The sequence below is a fragment of the Octopus sinensis genome, linkage group LG13 (genome assembly GCF_006345805.1).
Source record: "Octopus sinensis linkage group LG13, ASM634580v1, whole genome shotgun sequence".
Taxonomy (NCBI): Eukaryota; Metazoa; Mollusca; class Cephalopoda; order Octopoda; family Octopodidae; genus Octopus; species Octopus sinensis.
This window is the reverse complement of record NC_043009.1, coordinates 59,606,852-59,619,803: the sequence shown is the minus strand read 5'-3', so window position 1 is coordinate 59,619,803 and position 12,952 is coordinate 59,606,852. Positions and strand designations below refer to the sequence as shown.

The following is a 12,952-nucleotide window of genomic DNA, read 5'->3' as shown; positions in this document are numbered from 1 at the left end:
TGATGCAACAACAGTAATGCTTTTAGCTGCATACGTTCTGAGTTCAAATCTCAACTGCTCGTGTTTACCTCAAGTCTAGTCACATGAGGCAAAGTTTCAGTAAACTACTTAATGGTAGCAAAGGGAGGGTATGGGCCCTCCTGGGTCATATAGAGAGAGTGCTGGAGATGGTTCATTCTCTCAATAAACTAAGTACCAGTTGTGCACTGGTGTCGATCTAATCGACTGCCCCCACTCCCCCAAAATTTCGGGCCTTGTGCCTAGAGTAGAAACAATTATTATTATTATTATTCTATGTTTGACTTTTGCTTTATGTCTGTACAAGTTGGCTCCAAGTCTCACCCAGAGACCTCAAGAGACAACAGGTTGGAAGTTCACGTTGTTGTTATGCCTAGTGTGCCATATATTTGGAGTTTTTTTTTTGGGTGTTGTACTAGTGAATGTCTAATACATAAATTAAAAAAAAAAAAAAAGTTGTTTTAAACCTTGGGATTACATAGAGAGTATTTTGCGTAGGATTATTATTATTATTATTATTATTATTATTATTATTATCATAGTCCCGTGTACCAAAAATCACTGGAGTGTTAAAAGCAGTGTTTCATTAAGATTCTCAGTTCAAAATGCCATGCGTGTTGACTTCATCTTTCATTGATGATGGGTCATTGCAATATGTACCAAACTAACAGCAAACTGGCACTGATGAAATCTAATTACAAAACCACAACACCACCACCACCACCACCACCACCACTCCTCGCTTCACCACCCACCATCCCCACCCACTGCCATGGCTGTTGCTGTTGCTTCTCTTGTTGTTGTTGTTGTTGCTGTTGTATTCGCATTGCATTTCGTGGTTTCAAATTAAATATTGGCCAAATATCGTTGTTTTTCTTGGCTCAGCTGAAAAACTGCAGCCTCGCCCACCACCACCACCACCACCACCACCACCTCATCCACCACACACACACACACATGCACACGCACATGCACACCCCTGCACCACCAAACATCAATGCTATCACCACCCACACCAATATCTCATCCTCCCCCAACCACCACCACCACCACCACCACCACCACCGATACCGCCACTGCCTCTACCACCGCAATTAATATCAACACTATCACCACCACCATTACTACTACTACTACTACTACTACTAGCTGTTCCATCACCACCAATGCTTCCACCATCTGCACCCATGTAAGCATCACTGAATGTAGTAGTAGTAGTAGTAGTAGTAGTAGTAGTAGTAGTAGTAGCAGGAGCAGCAGAAGCAGCATTTACATATGCTTTGGCCTATTCAAACATCAATATTGTTATTGTTGTTAATATTATTACACTGGTAAGTCTAAAACAGTGTGATGGTGGTGATGTTGTTGTTGTTGTTGTTGGTGGTGGTGGTGATGTTATTGTTGTTGGTGGTGGTGGTGGTGATGTTATTGTTATTGGTGGTGGTGGTGGTGATGGTATATAATTTCAGTTAGAAGTCTTGGGGTATAAAGAGAGTAAGAATGGACAGCAGGTTATGCTGGTGGCAGTGGTGGTGGTGCTTGCGGTTTGCAGAGGAGCTCGTAAGCGACTGGAATTAATGGATGGTATTTGCCAAAAATGTGTCACTAGTGAGTCAATTCGAAGACACAGTTTTCAGTGACGTGACTAAGAATAATGATAAACGATAGGCAGTGCTGGCGTGTAAATAATGAACGATGGTAATATACTGCCGTTCTTAATTCGCTGCTTGAATGAGAGCATCGGTTCAAATCCGGAGATTATGAATAAATAATCAGATATCAAAATGTCTACAATGTGTAGTTGTTAATAAAATTATAATTTTCCGGGGCATTAACGGCATCGTTAGAGAGTATGTTTACACTATTTATGTTTAAGTTAGGCCTCAGCTGGTTTAATGGTTCCATCTGCAATCTTCGCCTTGTTACTCGCATCAGGTTACTTTTTCGAGATTTGTACTGTATTTTCTCCCTCCAGCTTTGAGGATACCCTAACCTCAATGATGCACTGGAAATTTGGGTTGAAAATTCTTGAGACTAATATAAACATAGTAAGGTAGTGTAGTTTACATGAAGCATTGCCTGATGGAGATAAATATTTAAAATTTTTCTTTAACACTTTTGTTACCATAGTTCTGTTGACATAAGGTACCTCTGTTCCAGACTGGCCCTCGTGTAGGTGGCATGTAAAAGCACCCACTGCACTCTCAGAGTGGTTGGCGTTAGGGAGGGCATCCAGCTGTAGAAACCATGCCAAATCAGACTGGAGCCTGGTGCAGCCATCTGGTTAGCCACTCCTCAGTCAAATCGTCCAACCCATGCTAGCATGGAAAGCGGACGTTAAACGATGATGATAATGATAATGATGATGATGATGATGGCAAAGCTAGCAGAAAAGTCAAAGACAATTTATGTAGAGAAAATTTTACCAGGACAATGACGCAGATGATGGCTGTTACTGATGGTATATGATGGTGATGATGATAAGAATGAAGATGACAATGATGATGAAGAAGGAGAGGATGATATATATATATATATATATATATATATATATATACACACACACACACACACTGTGCTTGAGGAGAACTATTGAGTCAAGTACATAAACATCAAAAATCAAACAGAAATTGTAGTTGTGATACCTGTGCCAGTGGCACGTAAAAAGCAGCGTCCAAACGTGGCCGTTGCCAGACTCCCCTGGCACCTGTGCTGGTGGCATGTAAAAAGCACCCACTACACTTACGGAGTGGTTGGCATTAGGCAGGGCATCCAGCTGTGGAAGCTCTGCCAGATCAGACTGGAGCCTGGTGCAGCCTCCTGGCTTCCCAGACCCTGGTCGAACCGTCCAACCCATGCTAGCATGGAAAACGGATGTAAAACGACAACGACAATGATGATGATGATGAAGGATTTAGTGAAGTAACTTTGTCCTTCCTTATTAAGTTGATGTCTGGAACAAATTAATAAAATGCTTAATCCAATAATATATTTTGTCAGACTAACTGCTAACAATTATGGATTAAATATTTCACACACACACACACACAAACTCTTTCTCTCTCTATCTCTCTCAACCCCAGTATGCAACTGGTACTTAATTTATTGATCCTGAAAGGATGAAAGGCAAAGTCGACCTCGGCAGAATTTGAACTGAGAACATAAAGACAGACAAAATACCTATTTCTCTACTACCCACAAGGGGCTAGACACAGAGAGGACAAACAAGAACAGACAAACGGATTAAGTCACTTATATCGACCCCAGTGCGAAAATAGTACTTAATTTATCGACCCCGAAAGGATGAAAGGCAAAGTTGACCTCGGCGGAATTTGAACTCAGAATGTAAAGACAGACAAAATACCTCAAGTATTTTGCTCGGCGTGCTAACGATTCTGCCAGCTTGCCGCCTTAATAATAATAATAATAATAATAATAATAATAATAATAATAATAATAATAGTAATAATAATAATAATAATAATAATAATAGTAATCCTTTTTATTATAAGCACATGGCCTGAAATTTTGGGGGAGAGGGCTGGTTGATAAGATCGACCCCAGTACACAACTGGTACTTAATTTATGACCCCGAAAGGATGAAAGGCAAAGTCGACTTTGGCGGAATTTGAACTCAGAATGAACACACGAACTAAATGTCGCTAAGCATTTTGCCTGCCATGCTAATAATTCTGCCAGGTTGCCACCTTAATAATAATAATAACAATAATAATAATAATAATAATAATAATTCTTTCTACTATAGGCACAAGGTCTGAAATTTTCGGGGAGGGCGATAGTCGATTACGCTGACCCCAGTGCGTAACTGGTACTTATTACATCGACCCCAAATGGATGAAAGACAATGCTGACTGTGGCAGAATTTGAATTCAGAACATTAATTATAATAATAATAATAATAATAATAATAATAATAATAATAATGATAATAATTCTACAATTATTGCTAATATGAGTACGCCCATACCCAGAACTGTTAATAATGAGATTATTTTCTTTGGTACTCAAGTACGCAACAAGTACTGTCATCAACAACACCACCACCCCCATTACCACTGCCATGGCCATCACTACTGATAACTACGATATTGGAAGATAGGTTACATTGGATGATATAGTCCTAGACAGAGTATTTATTTCTAAAATGAAACAACCAAGATAGGAGATTTATGACTGGAATGCCTTTCATCGGAAGTCTTGCTCGATCAGGACTGACCTGGGGCTAAACAACAACACATCATGAACACAATTCCACCACTGCCGCCATCACCACCACCATCGCCACCACCGCCACCACCACTACAACCACCACCACCAGCACCACCACCACTACACACCACTACAACCACCACCACCACCACTACAACCACCACCACCACCACCACCATCGCCACCACTACAACCACTACAACCACCACCACCACCAACACCACCAACACCGTCACCACAACCACCACTACAACCACCAGCAGCACCACCAGCACCACAACCACCACCATGATCGCTGCCGACACCACCACCACTAAAACCACCACTACCACCATCGCTACTACCACTACAACCACCACTGCCACCACCACCGCCATTCCTATAACAACTGCAGCACCATTTACCATCAACAAGCCCAATACCAACGCAACCTCAAGAATCAGAAAAGACCACCACCACTGCCATTGCCACCATTGCAACAGCATCCTAACTACAACCATTGTAAAGGCTATCACTACCACCACCACCACCACCACCACCACCACCACCACCACTACCACCACAACATCCAGTACCATTACCGCCGCCGCCGCAACCACCACATATCTCAAGCGTAATAACCACCCAGTACAAAATGAAAGAAACCTTTAGAAAAACCAGGGGAAGCTTTTACACTTTAAATGGCAACACAATTTCTAGTGAAACTGAATGTTAAAGTCTACAGTAACACATCCGAACACAATTCCACAGATTTATGATGCCATAACTCTACTCTACCGCCACAACAATCAGAAGCACACACACACCCGCACACAAAAACACATGCACAACACACACACACACAGATATATATATATATGTGTATATACATATACAGACACATGCATATATTGATATACATACATATGTATATACAGACACACATAGATGTGATACATACATGCACACGCACACACATATATACACACATGCATACACATATATATCACATCCATATACATATATCTACATATATAGATATATATACATATAAACACACACACATATCTATATATACATGCACATACAAATATACACACACATACAAACATGTAGACACACACATATATACATACACATACAAATATAGGCACGCACACACGTAATTTCTAATTGGTAGAAATTACCGAGGGTTTCATGCATGACCCTGATCAAAATGGTTTCCAATTAGGGCCACTTCATTTATAAAAGACTCGTTTAAACGAGGAATATAATTATCCATCCTTGGACTGTTCGAGAAATTAGAAATTAGAAAAAGCTACAAGGTCACAAGAATAATTCATATTTTTTGGAACTGTCTGTCCACCAAGCAGTTCTATATGAGAGAAGACAGAGAAAGAGAGACCAGGGTAAGAGGAAGAAAGAGAGAGTGAAAGAGAGCGAGTGAGAGAGAGAAAGAGAGAGAGTGTGTGTGTGTGTGTGTGTGTGTGTGTGTGTGTGTGTGTGAAATAATTAATCCATAATTGTTAGCGGTTAGTCTGACAAAAATATATTATTGGATTAAACATTTTATTTACTCTCAGACTTATGTTTGAGTACTTTATACTAAGTAGCTGGACATAGCTTGTTTTGAACTTGTCGCTCTCTGAAATATATACATACACATATATATATATACATATATATATACACATATATACATATACATATATACACATATACATATATACACACACACATATATATATATATACACACATATATATATATACATATACACATACACATATATATATACATATACATATACCTATATATATGTATATATACCGGAGTAAACACATAAATGTGAAACAAGGTGGAAAAAAGAGTACTCAAATACCAGGGGTAGAGTAGAGTAATATGCTTTATTTAAAAGCAGCAGAAATTCAACAAAACCTGTTACTCTGAGTTCACGTGATACTCAAGAGTAACAGTTGTTTGTTGAATTTCTGCTGCTTTTATATATATACACAATATACATATATAAATATACATATATACATACATATATATATGTATATATATATTATTATATATATATATATACACACACACATATACATTTATAAATATACATATATATACATATACATATATATACATATACATACACATACACACATATATGCATGTGCCTTTGTGCTTGCTCCCCCACCCCCTCGTCCCCATCACTTGGCAACTGATCCTGGTGTATTTACATCCACATAGCTTAGTGGTTCGGCAAAAAGAGACCGATAGAATAAGTACTAAGCTTACAAAGAACGAGTCCTGGGGTCAATTTCTGTGACTAAAAACCCCTTTAAGGCAGTGCTCCAGCATGACCACAATCACCTGACTGAAACCAGTACAAGAATAAAAGAATATATGTACACAGATACATATACTGGGCTTACAAAGAATAAGTCCCGGGGTTGATTTGCTCGACTAAAGGCGGTGCTCCAGCATGGCCGCAGTCAAATGATTGAAACCAGTACAAGAATAAAAGAATATATGTACACAGATACATATACTGGGCTTACAAAGAATAAGTCCCGGGGTTGATTTGCTCGACTAAAGGCGGTGCTCCAGCATGGCCGCAGTCAAATGATTGAAACCAGTACAAGAATAAAAGAATATATGTACACAGATACTATACTGGGCTTACAAAGAATATAGTCCCGGGGTTGATTTGCTCGACTAAAGGCGGTGCTCCAGCATGGCCGCAGTCAAATGATTGAACCAGTAGTACAAGAATAAAAGAATATATGTACACAGATACATATACTGGGCTTACAAAGAATAAGTCCCGGGGTTGATTTGCTCGACTAAAGGCGGTGCTCCAGCATGGCCGCAGTCAAATGATTGAAACCAGTACAAGAATAAAAGAATATATGTACACAGATACATATACTGGGCTTACAAAGAATAAGTCCCGGGGTTGATTTGCTCGACTAAAGGCAGTGCTCCAGCATGGCCGCAGTCAAATGATTGAAACAAGTAAAAATGAAAAGAGAGATATACATCCACTTACATACAGTTGGGCCCAATAGAATTTCTGCCTTCCAAATTTTTACTCCTGAGTATTATTCAAACGAAGGGTTATGATAAAATACTCTTGGTTTAGGTATCTTTACAGGGAAATCAAAGCCAGCAGATTGTGGTTGTGAAATGAACTCATTAACCCCACAACCATGCCCATGTCTTTAACCACCCCCATAATTATAATCCTCTTCATCAATATCATTACCAGCCTAATTAGCATCATCACAATGATCATAATCACATCACAATCCTGCGCACCATTTTCCTTCCTCCTCAAATGTTGCTCGTAAGTTGCTTCAATGTTGCCCATAAGTTGCCTCAGCATTACCCTTAAGTTGCTTCAGTGATACTCCGATGTTGCTCTTGAGTGACCCTAGTGTCTTGTATTGCTTCAGCCACTCTAATGTTATCTTAAAGTTGCTCAAGTGTTTCTCTACAATTGCTCTGGCGTTGTTCCAGAGTTGCTTAATTGTTCCAGTAAAGGTACTGCTGTTGTTTCTATGAATATTCAATCTGGATATCAGCCACACCAATCTCCCCAATCTTGGACTGAGACCTGTACAAGTCACCTTGCTAATCTTACAAAACATTATCCACATTAACCATACAAGTCTAAGTAAGCTGAGGCCTTCAGATGCCACAGAACCGTCCCACCTTCTCTACTTCCAAAAAAAAAAAAAAAACTAAAGTAATAGAAAGCTTCGAAGGGTCAGTTTTTACTCAATACTTGAACTTGCTTTGATAATTTGGGTAGATGTATAATTTTGAAGTATCATACAACCTGATCAAAATTCAAAAATAGATAATGAAAACAATATTAGCATGAAGTTTTGTCAGTGAACAGGTCGCAGTTTCAAACTGATGAAAATATTTTGACACAGTTTAAATATAAATGTTGAAGTGAATCTAAATGTTTTTTTTTTTTTGTGTGTGTTTTTAAATGGCTTATAAACACTTTCCACACTGTAATTGTTTTTTTGTTTCAGCACACGATCTCAGATCAAGTCACATGCTATGCAAGTACATCTCTGTAATATTAAAGAAGTTAAAATAAAAATGAAAAGAAAGGAGCAAAGAAGGACTTTGAAGACAAAAGAAAGGAAGGGACAGACAAGGGGAGATAGAAGTAAAGAAAGGCTGAAAGAAAAAAGGGACAAGAAAGAGATAAGGAAAAAGAGAAAAATTTGAAAGACTTACCATTATTGTCAATGGTAAAACGTCCTAATCCAGAACCATCTCGTATGGAATACATTATAGGTGTAAGATCATCTTCCGGGGCATCTGCGTCTGTAGCAGAAACTTGCATGAAAGCTGTGCCGATCGGTTCGTCTTCACGAACGTAACCGATAGCAACGAAGGTACTAAAAACAGGTGGGTACAAATTCTCATTCACATCAATCACCTCGATGTTGATAAAGCATGATGACAAAAGAGGTGAATCGCCATTATCCTGAGCTTGGGCTGTTATGTTGTATACTTGTTTCTGTTCGAAATCCAATTTCTGTGACACTCTCACCGTTCCTGTAATTTCATCAATTTCAAATTTACCATCTGTGCCATAAATTAGGCTGTAAGTTACTTCCCCACCAGGCCCAAGATCTGGATCGTAGGCCGTCAGCGTGGTTACCACAGCACCAATTGGCAAGTCTTCTCGGATCTTGATGTCGTAAATCTCTGGAGAGAATTTCGGTAAATTGTCATTTATATCTGTTACATGTATAGTCACGGTCGTTGTCGATGACAGAGATATTTCCGAGCCCTTGTCACTGGCCTGGACTAAAACATTATAAACCTCTTGTCTTTCTCGATCCAACAATGCATTCACTCGGATTATTCCGGAATGGTTGTCGACTTTGAACTCGTCAGTGTCTGATATGATGGTATATCGAATCTCGGAATTTTGCCCCGTGTCATCATCAGTGGCGTAAACCTGTGTGATGGTGGCATTGAGGTTGATGTTTTCTGATACATTGACAGCGTAATGGTTCCTTTCAAAAACTGGTGAGCAATCATTGACGTCCAAGACGGTCACAGTGATATTTCTCGAAGCCGTTTTGCTTGGTTTGCCAAGGTCAGCGGCTGTGATGACCAATTCATAGATATCCTTCTTCTCTCGGTCTAACTCAGACAATATGTACAATTTTCCTTCGTTACTAATGGAAAACTTACCCTGCTCATTTCCCTTTGATAAAACATAAGTAAGTTTACCATTATAGCCTGGGTCACTGTCAGAAACGGGGATTTCTAAGATGCTGAAAGTGACGGGTTTATCTTCCCTGATGGTAATATTAGTCGGCATATCGTAAGCAAACTCTGGAGGGTTGATGTTGTACCGATATTCATCTGGCATTTCAGCCATTAAATCTTGGTTACTTTCGTTGTCTTTCTGCTTCTTTAAAAGCATTTTCTCAAGAACTTTGGTGGCATTAGATTTTTGGCAACTGTATGACACTGAGTTGTCTAAGAGTTGTCTATCTGCTTCCTCTTTATTTACAATAACAACGGTCATTTCCATAGGATCGGCAGCATGAACGCCGTCTGTTGCACCAATGGCCAGAGTGAATTTACTCTCAAGCAACTCAGTTGTCGGAACACTCAAAAATATATCGCCCCGTTCCGTGTGAATGGAGAAGTAGTTCTTTTCATTCCCTTTATCAATGCTGTAACTAACAATACTCGTAATATCTAAGTCAATGGCTGAAACAACCAACAGGGCAGTGTCGTTCTCGATGTCCGAAGACACGTAAACCATGCACGACAGGCTTTCAAACTGGGGCTTGTTGTCGTTCACATCGCGGACCTTAACTGTAACTTGTGTTTCTGCTTCTCGGCGAAATGGACTGCCCCAGTCGGAAGCACGGATCTTGAGGATGTAGGAGTCCTTCATGGATTCATAATCAAGAACTTGGGTCAACTTCAAATGCCCTGCAAATGGTTCGATTTCAAATGGTACCTTGTTGATATTAGCAATGGTCAAACTGAAATAGCCATTTTCGTCTTTGTCGATGTCTGTAGCGGTCACCTGGCCGACAATGCTACTAATTGGAGAGTTTTCATCCACATAAAAGATATCACCTGTGCTGTTAAACACTGGGGTGTTGTCGTTACAATCCTTGATATCTATGTGCACAATTGCAGCACCACTTTTCCTGGCTCCAGAGTTTGCTTCGTCCTCGGCGCACACTTCAAGTTCCACATCAGATACCGTCTCTGCATCCAGCACTGACGCCGTCGTGATCAGTCCAGATATGGGATCTATCTGGAAGTAGCCATCTACGTTGCCGCCAGTTATGGTGTAATGAACTTTGGCATTTTTGCCAGCATCGGCATCTCCGGCCTTAATAAATATCACAGGAGAATTGACCAATGCCGTCTCATCAATACTGGCCTCGTAAATGGCTTGACTGAAAACTGGAGAATTGTCGTTCATGTCTTGAATGTCCACTGGGACCACTATTGTAGAATTTAGACTTGGTGTTCCTTGATCAGAAACGTAAAGGGTTAAATTGAAACCGTCGGGGCTGTCTTCTCGATCAAGGTTTTCTTGGACTATAATGAGGAATTCTTCTCGAGATTTACCGGCTTTTAACATGAAATAACCATTGGGGTCCCCATCGATGATCTGTGGCATATTTAACTTGCCATTATTACCAGTATCCTGATCTTCAATACGAACAATGGCATAAACAGTTCCGATGTTGCCATGTTCCACCAAAGATGGTAAATTTTCAACTGAGAATTCTGGGGGATATAAGTTAACTTGTTGAACTGTGACGAACAATTTAGCACGACCTCGTGACATGCTCTGGCTATGACTGATTTTGTGGCCGCGATCACTGGCAAGGATCTCGAGTTCATATTCGCTTCGTTCCTGATAATTTAATGGGCGTGTGAGTGTGATAACTCCAGTTGTGGGATGGATAGCGAATGTATTAGTGGCTTCAACAAAACTGTAATAGATTTCAGCATTTATTCCTATATCTGCATCAGATGCACTCACCCGTGTTATGCGTTTGTGCACTGCTGTGTCTTCACTAAGCGTTATATTGTATCGAGGATTATAAAATATAGGCATTAAGTCATTCCTATCAAGGACAGATATATATACAATAGCATCAGCCTCGAATATAAGGCCTGCCAGGTTCTGTGCCATGGCTTTGATGTATAGGGTATAATGATCATGAAGCTCCCGATTTAATTTTCCGGGGAGAATTCCTGTGTTAGTTCGTATCCTAAGAAACCAAAAGTCTTCAATGAATAATTCTTCTAATTTAAAAATACTATCATCATCTCGTTTTATTATCGAGAAGGAAACATCCAGTGAGGAATCGCGGACGGGTATTCCCATTTTCCGCGTTGATTGGACATAGATTTTCCCCACCGAGTTCTCGTAAATGCTGGCATTGTAGATTGGCTGTGTGAACTGGAAAGGTAGTTGTATTGATATTGTCGTTTGTGCTAAGCTGCAGCTGATGTGTAGAGTGAACAACCAGACTAACCACTTCCAAAGAAAGGTGATGCCAGAAAGCATCATTGTATCGGCTTGAACTGAAAGTAGAAGAAGAAACAATAATTAATTAATTAATAAATCAGTAAAGAAATTGTGAAACGCTGCCAATAAACAACAACAACAACAACAACAACAGTAAGAACAATTTAATTCTAAGTTAATAATGATTAATTAAATTGGCACAAGGCCACAACTTTTACAAGGATAAGCAATTTATAAAGGTTTACAACTTGTAAGGGTATGCAACGAAGACTGCACAACTTGTAAGAAAATATGTCTTGTAAGGATATAACGAGGCGTAAGGGCAATGTGATTTGTAAGAGTATATAGATGTAAAATTAAGCATGTGTAACTTGTAAGATATGATTCATAAGGATATACAACCCATAAGGGTATATAACTTGTAAAGGTATACAAATTATAAGGATGTATAATTTTTAAGGGTATATAGATTGTTAGCATGTATAACTCGTATAATATGATTCATAAAGATTTATGAGTTACATACTCATAGGGGTATACAAATTATAAGGATGTATAATTTGTAAGGGTATATAGATTGTTAGCATGTATAATCAAGCACATATAACTAATAAGATATAATTTATAAGGATTCATATGTTATATACTCATAAGTGTATACAAATTATAAGAATGTATAATTTGTAAGGGTATATAGATTGTAAGCAAGTATGATTAAACATGAATAACTTATAAGGGTGTGCTAAGCATTTGTATACTGAAAGGACATATAATATGTCAACTTATATTTTAACAATTTGTTAGGGTATATATACTATTGTAAGGGTGTACAACCCGTAATGGTATACAAGCTGTAATTGCGTGTAATTCGTAAGCTGTAAGAATGTATAAGTGGCGAAATTTTTACAATATGATAAGGTATATATTCTATTGTAAGGGTGTATAACATGTAAGGGTATATAGGCTGTAAGTGTAAATAACTGTCAAAGTATATACAACTCATAAAGCTATCCAGCTTGTAAGAATATGTGACTGAATATATATGATATGCAAGGGTATATAACCTGTAAATAAGGGGGCAATCTAGTTAATCGAATCAGCCCCAAATACATGAAAATCACCTCCATTCCACCCGCACCCCGTGAGAAATTTCTAATGTGGAATGTTCAG

General features: G+C 39.0%; 1 protein-coding gene across 20 annotated transcripts in view; it reads right to left on the bottom strand.

Annotated features, from left to right (window-relative positions):
- The window catches only part of LOC115218656 (protocadherin Fat 1), a 185,814-nt gene extending 173,977 nt beyond the window's left edge, over positions 1-11,837 (bottom strand). For all 20 annotated transcript variants that reach the window (XR_005001715.1, XR_005001716.1, XR_005001721.1 and 17 more), the window contains exon 1: positions 8,488-11,837. Coding sequence is in view for 13 of the 20 variants with exons in the window: in XM_036508413.1 (XP_036364306.1) it covers positions 8,488-11,824 (3,337 nt within the window). In the remaining 7 variants the exon portion in view is untranslated. The remainder of the gene's footprint in view (positions 1-8,487) is intronic.
- Between the last annotated feature and the right edge of the window lie 1,115 nt (positions 11,838-12,952).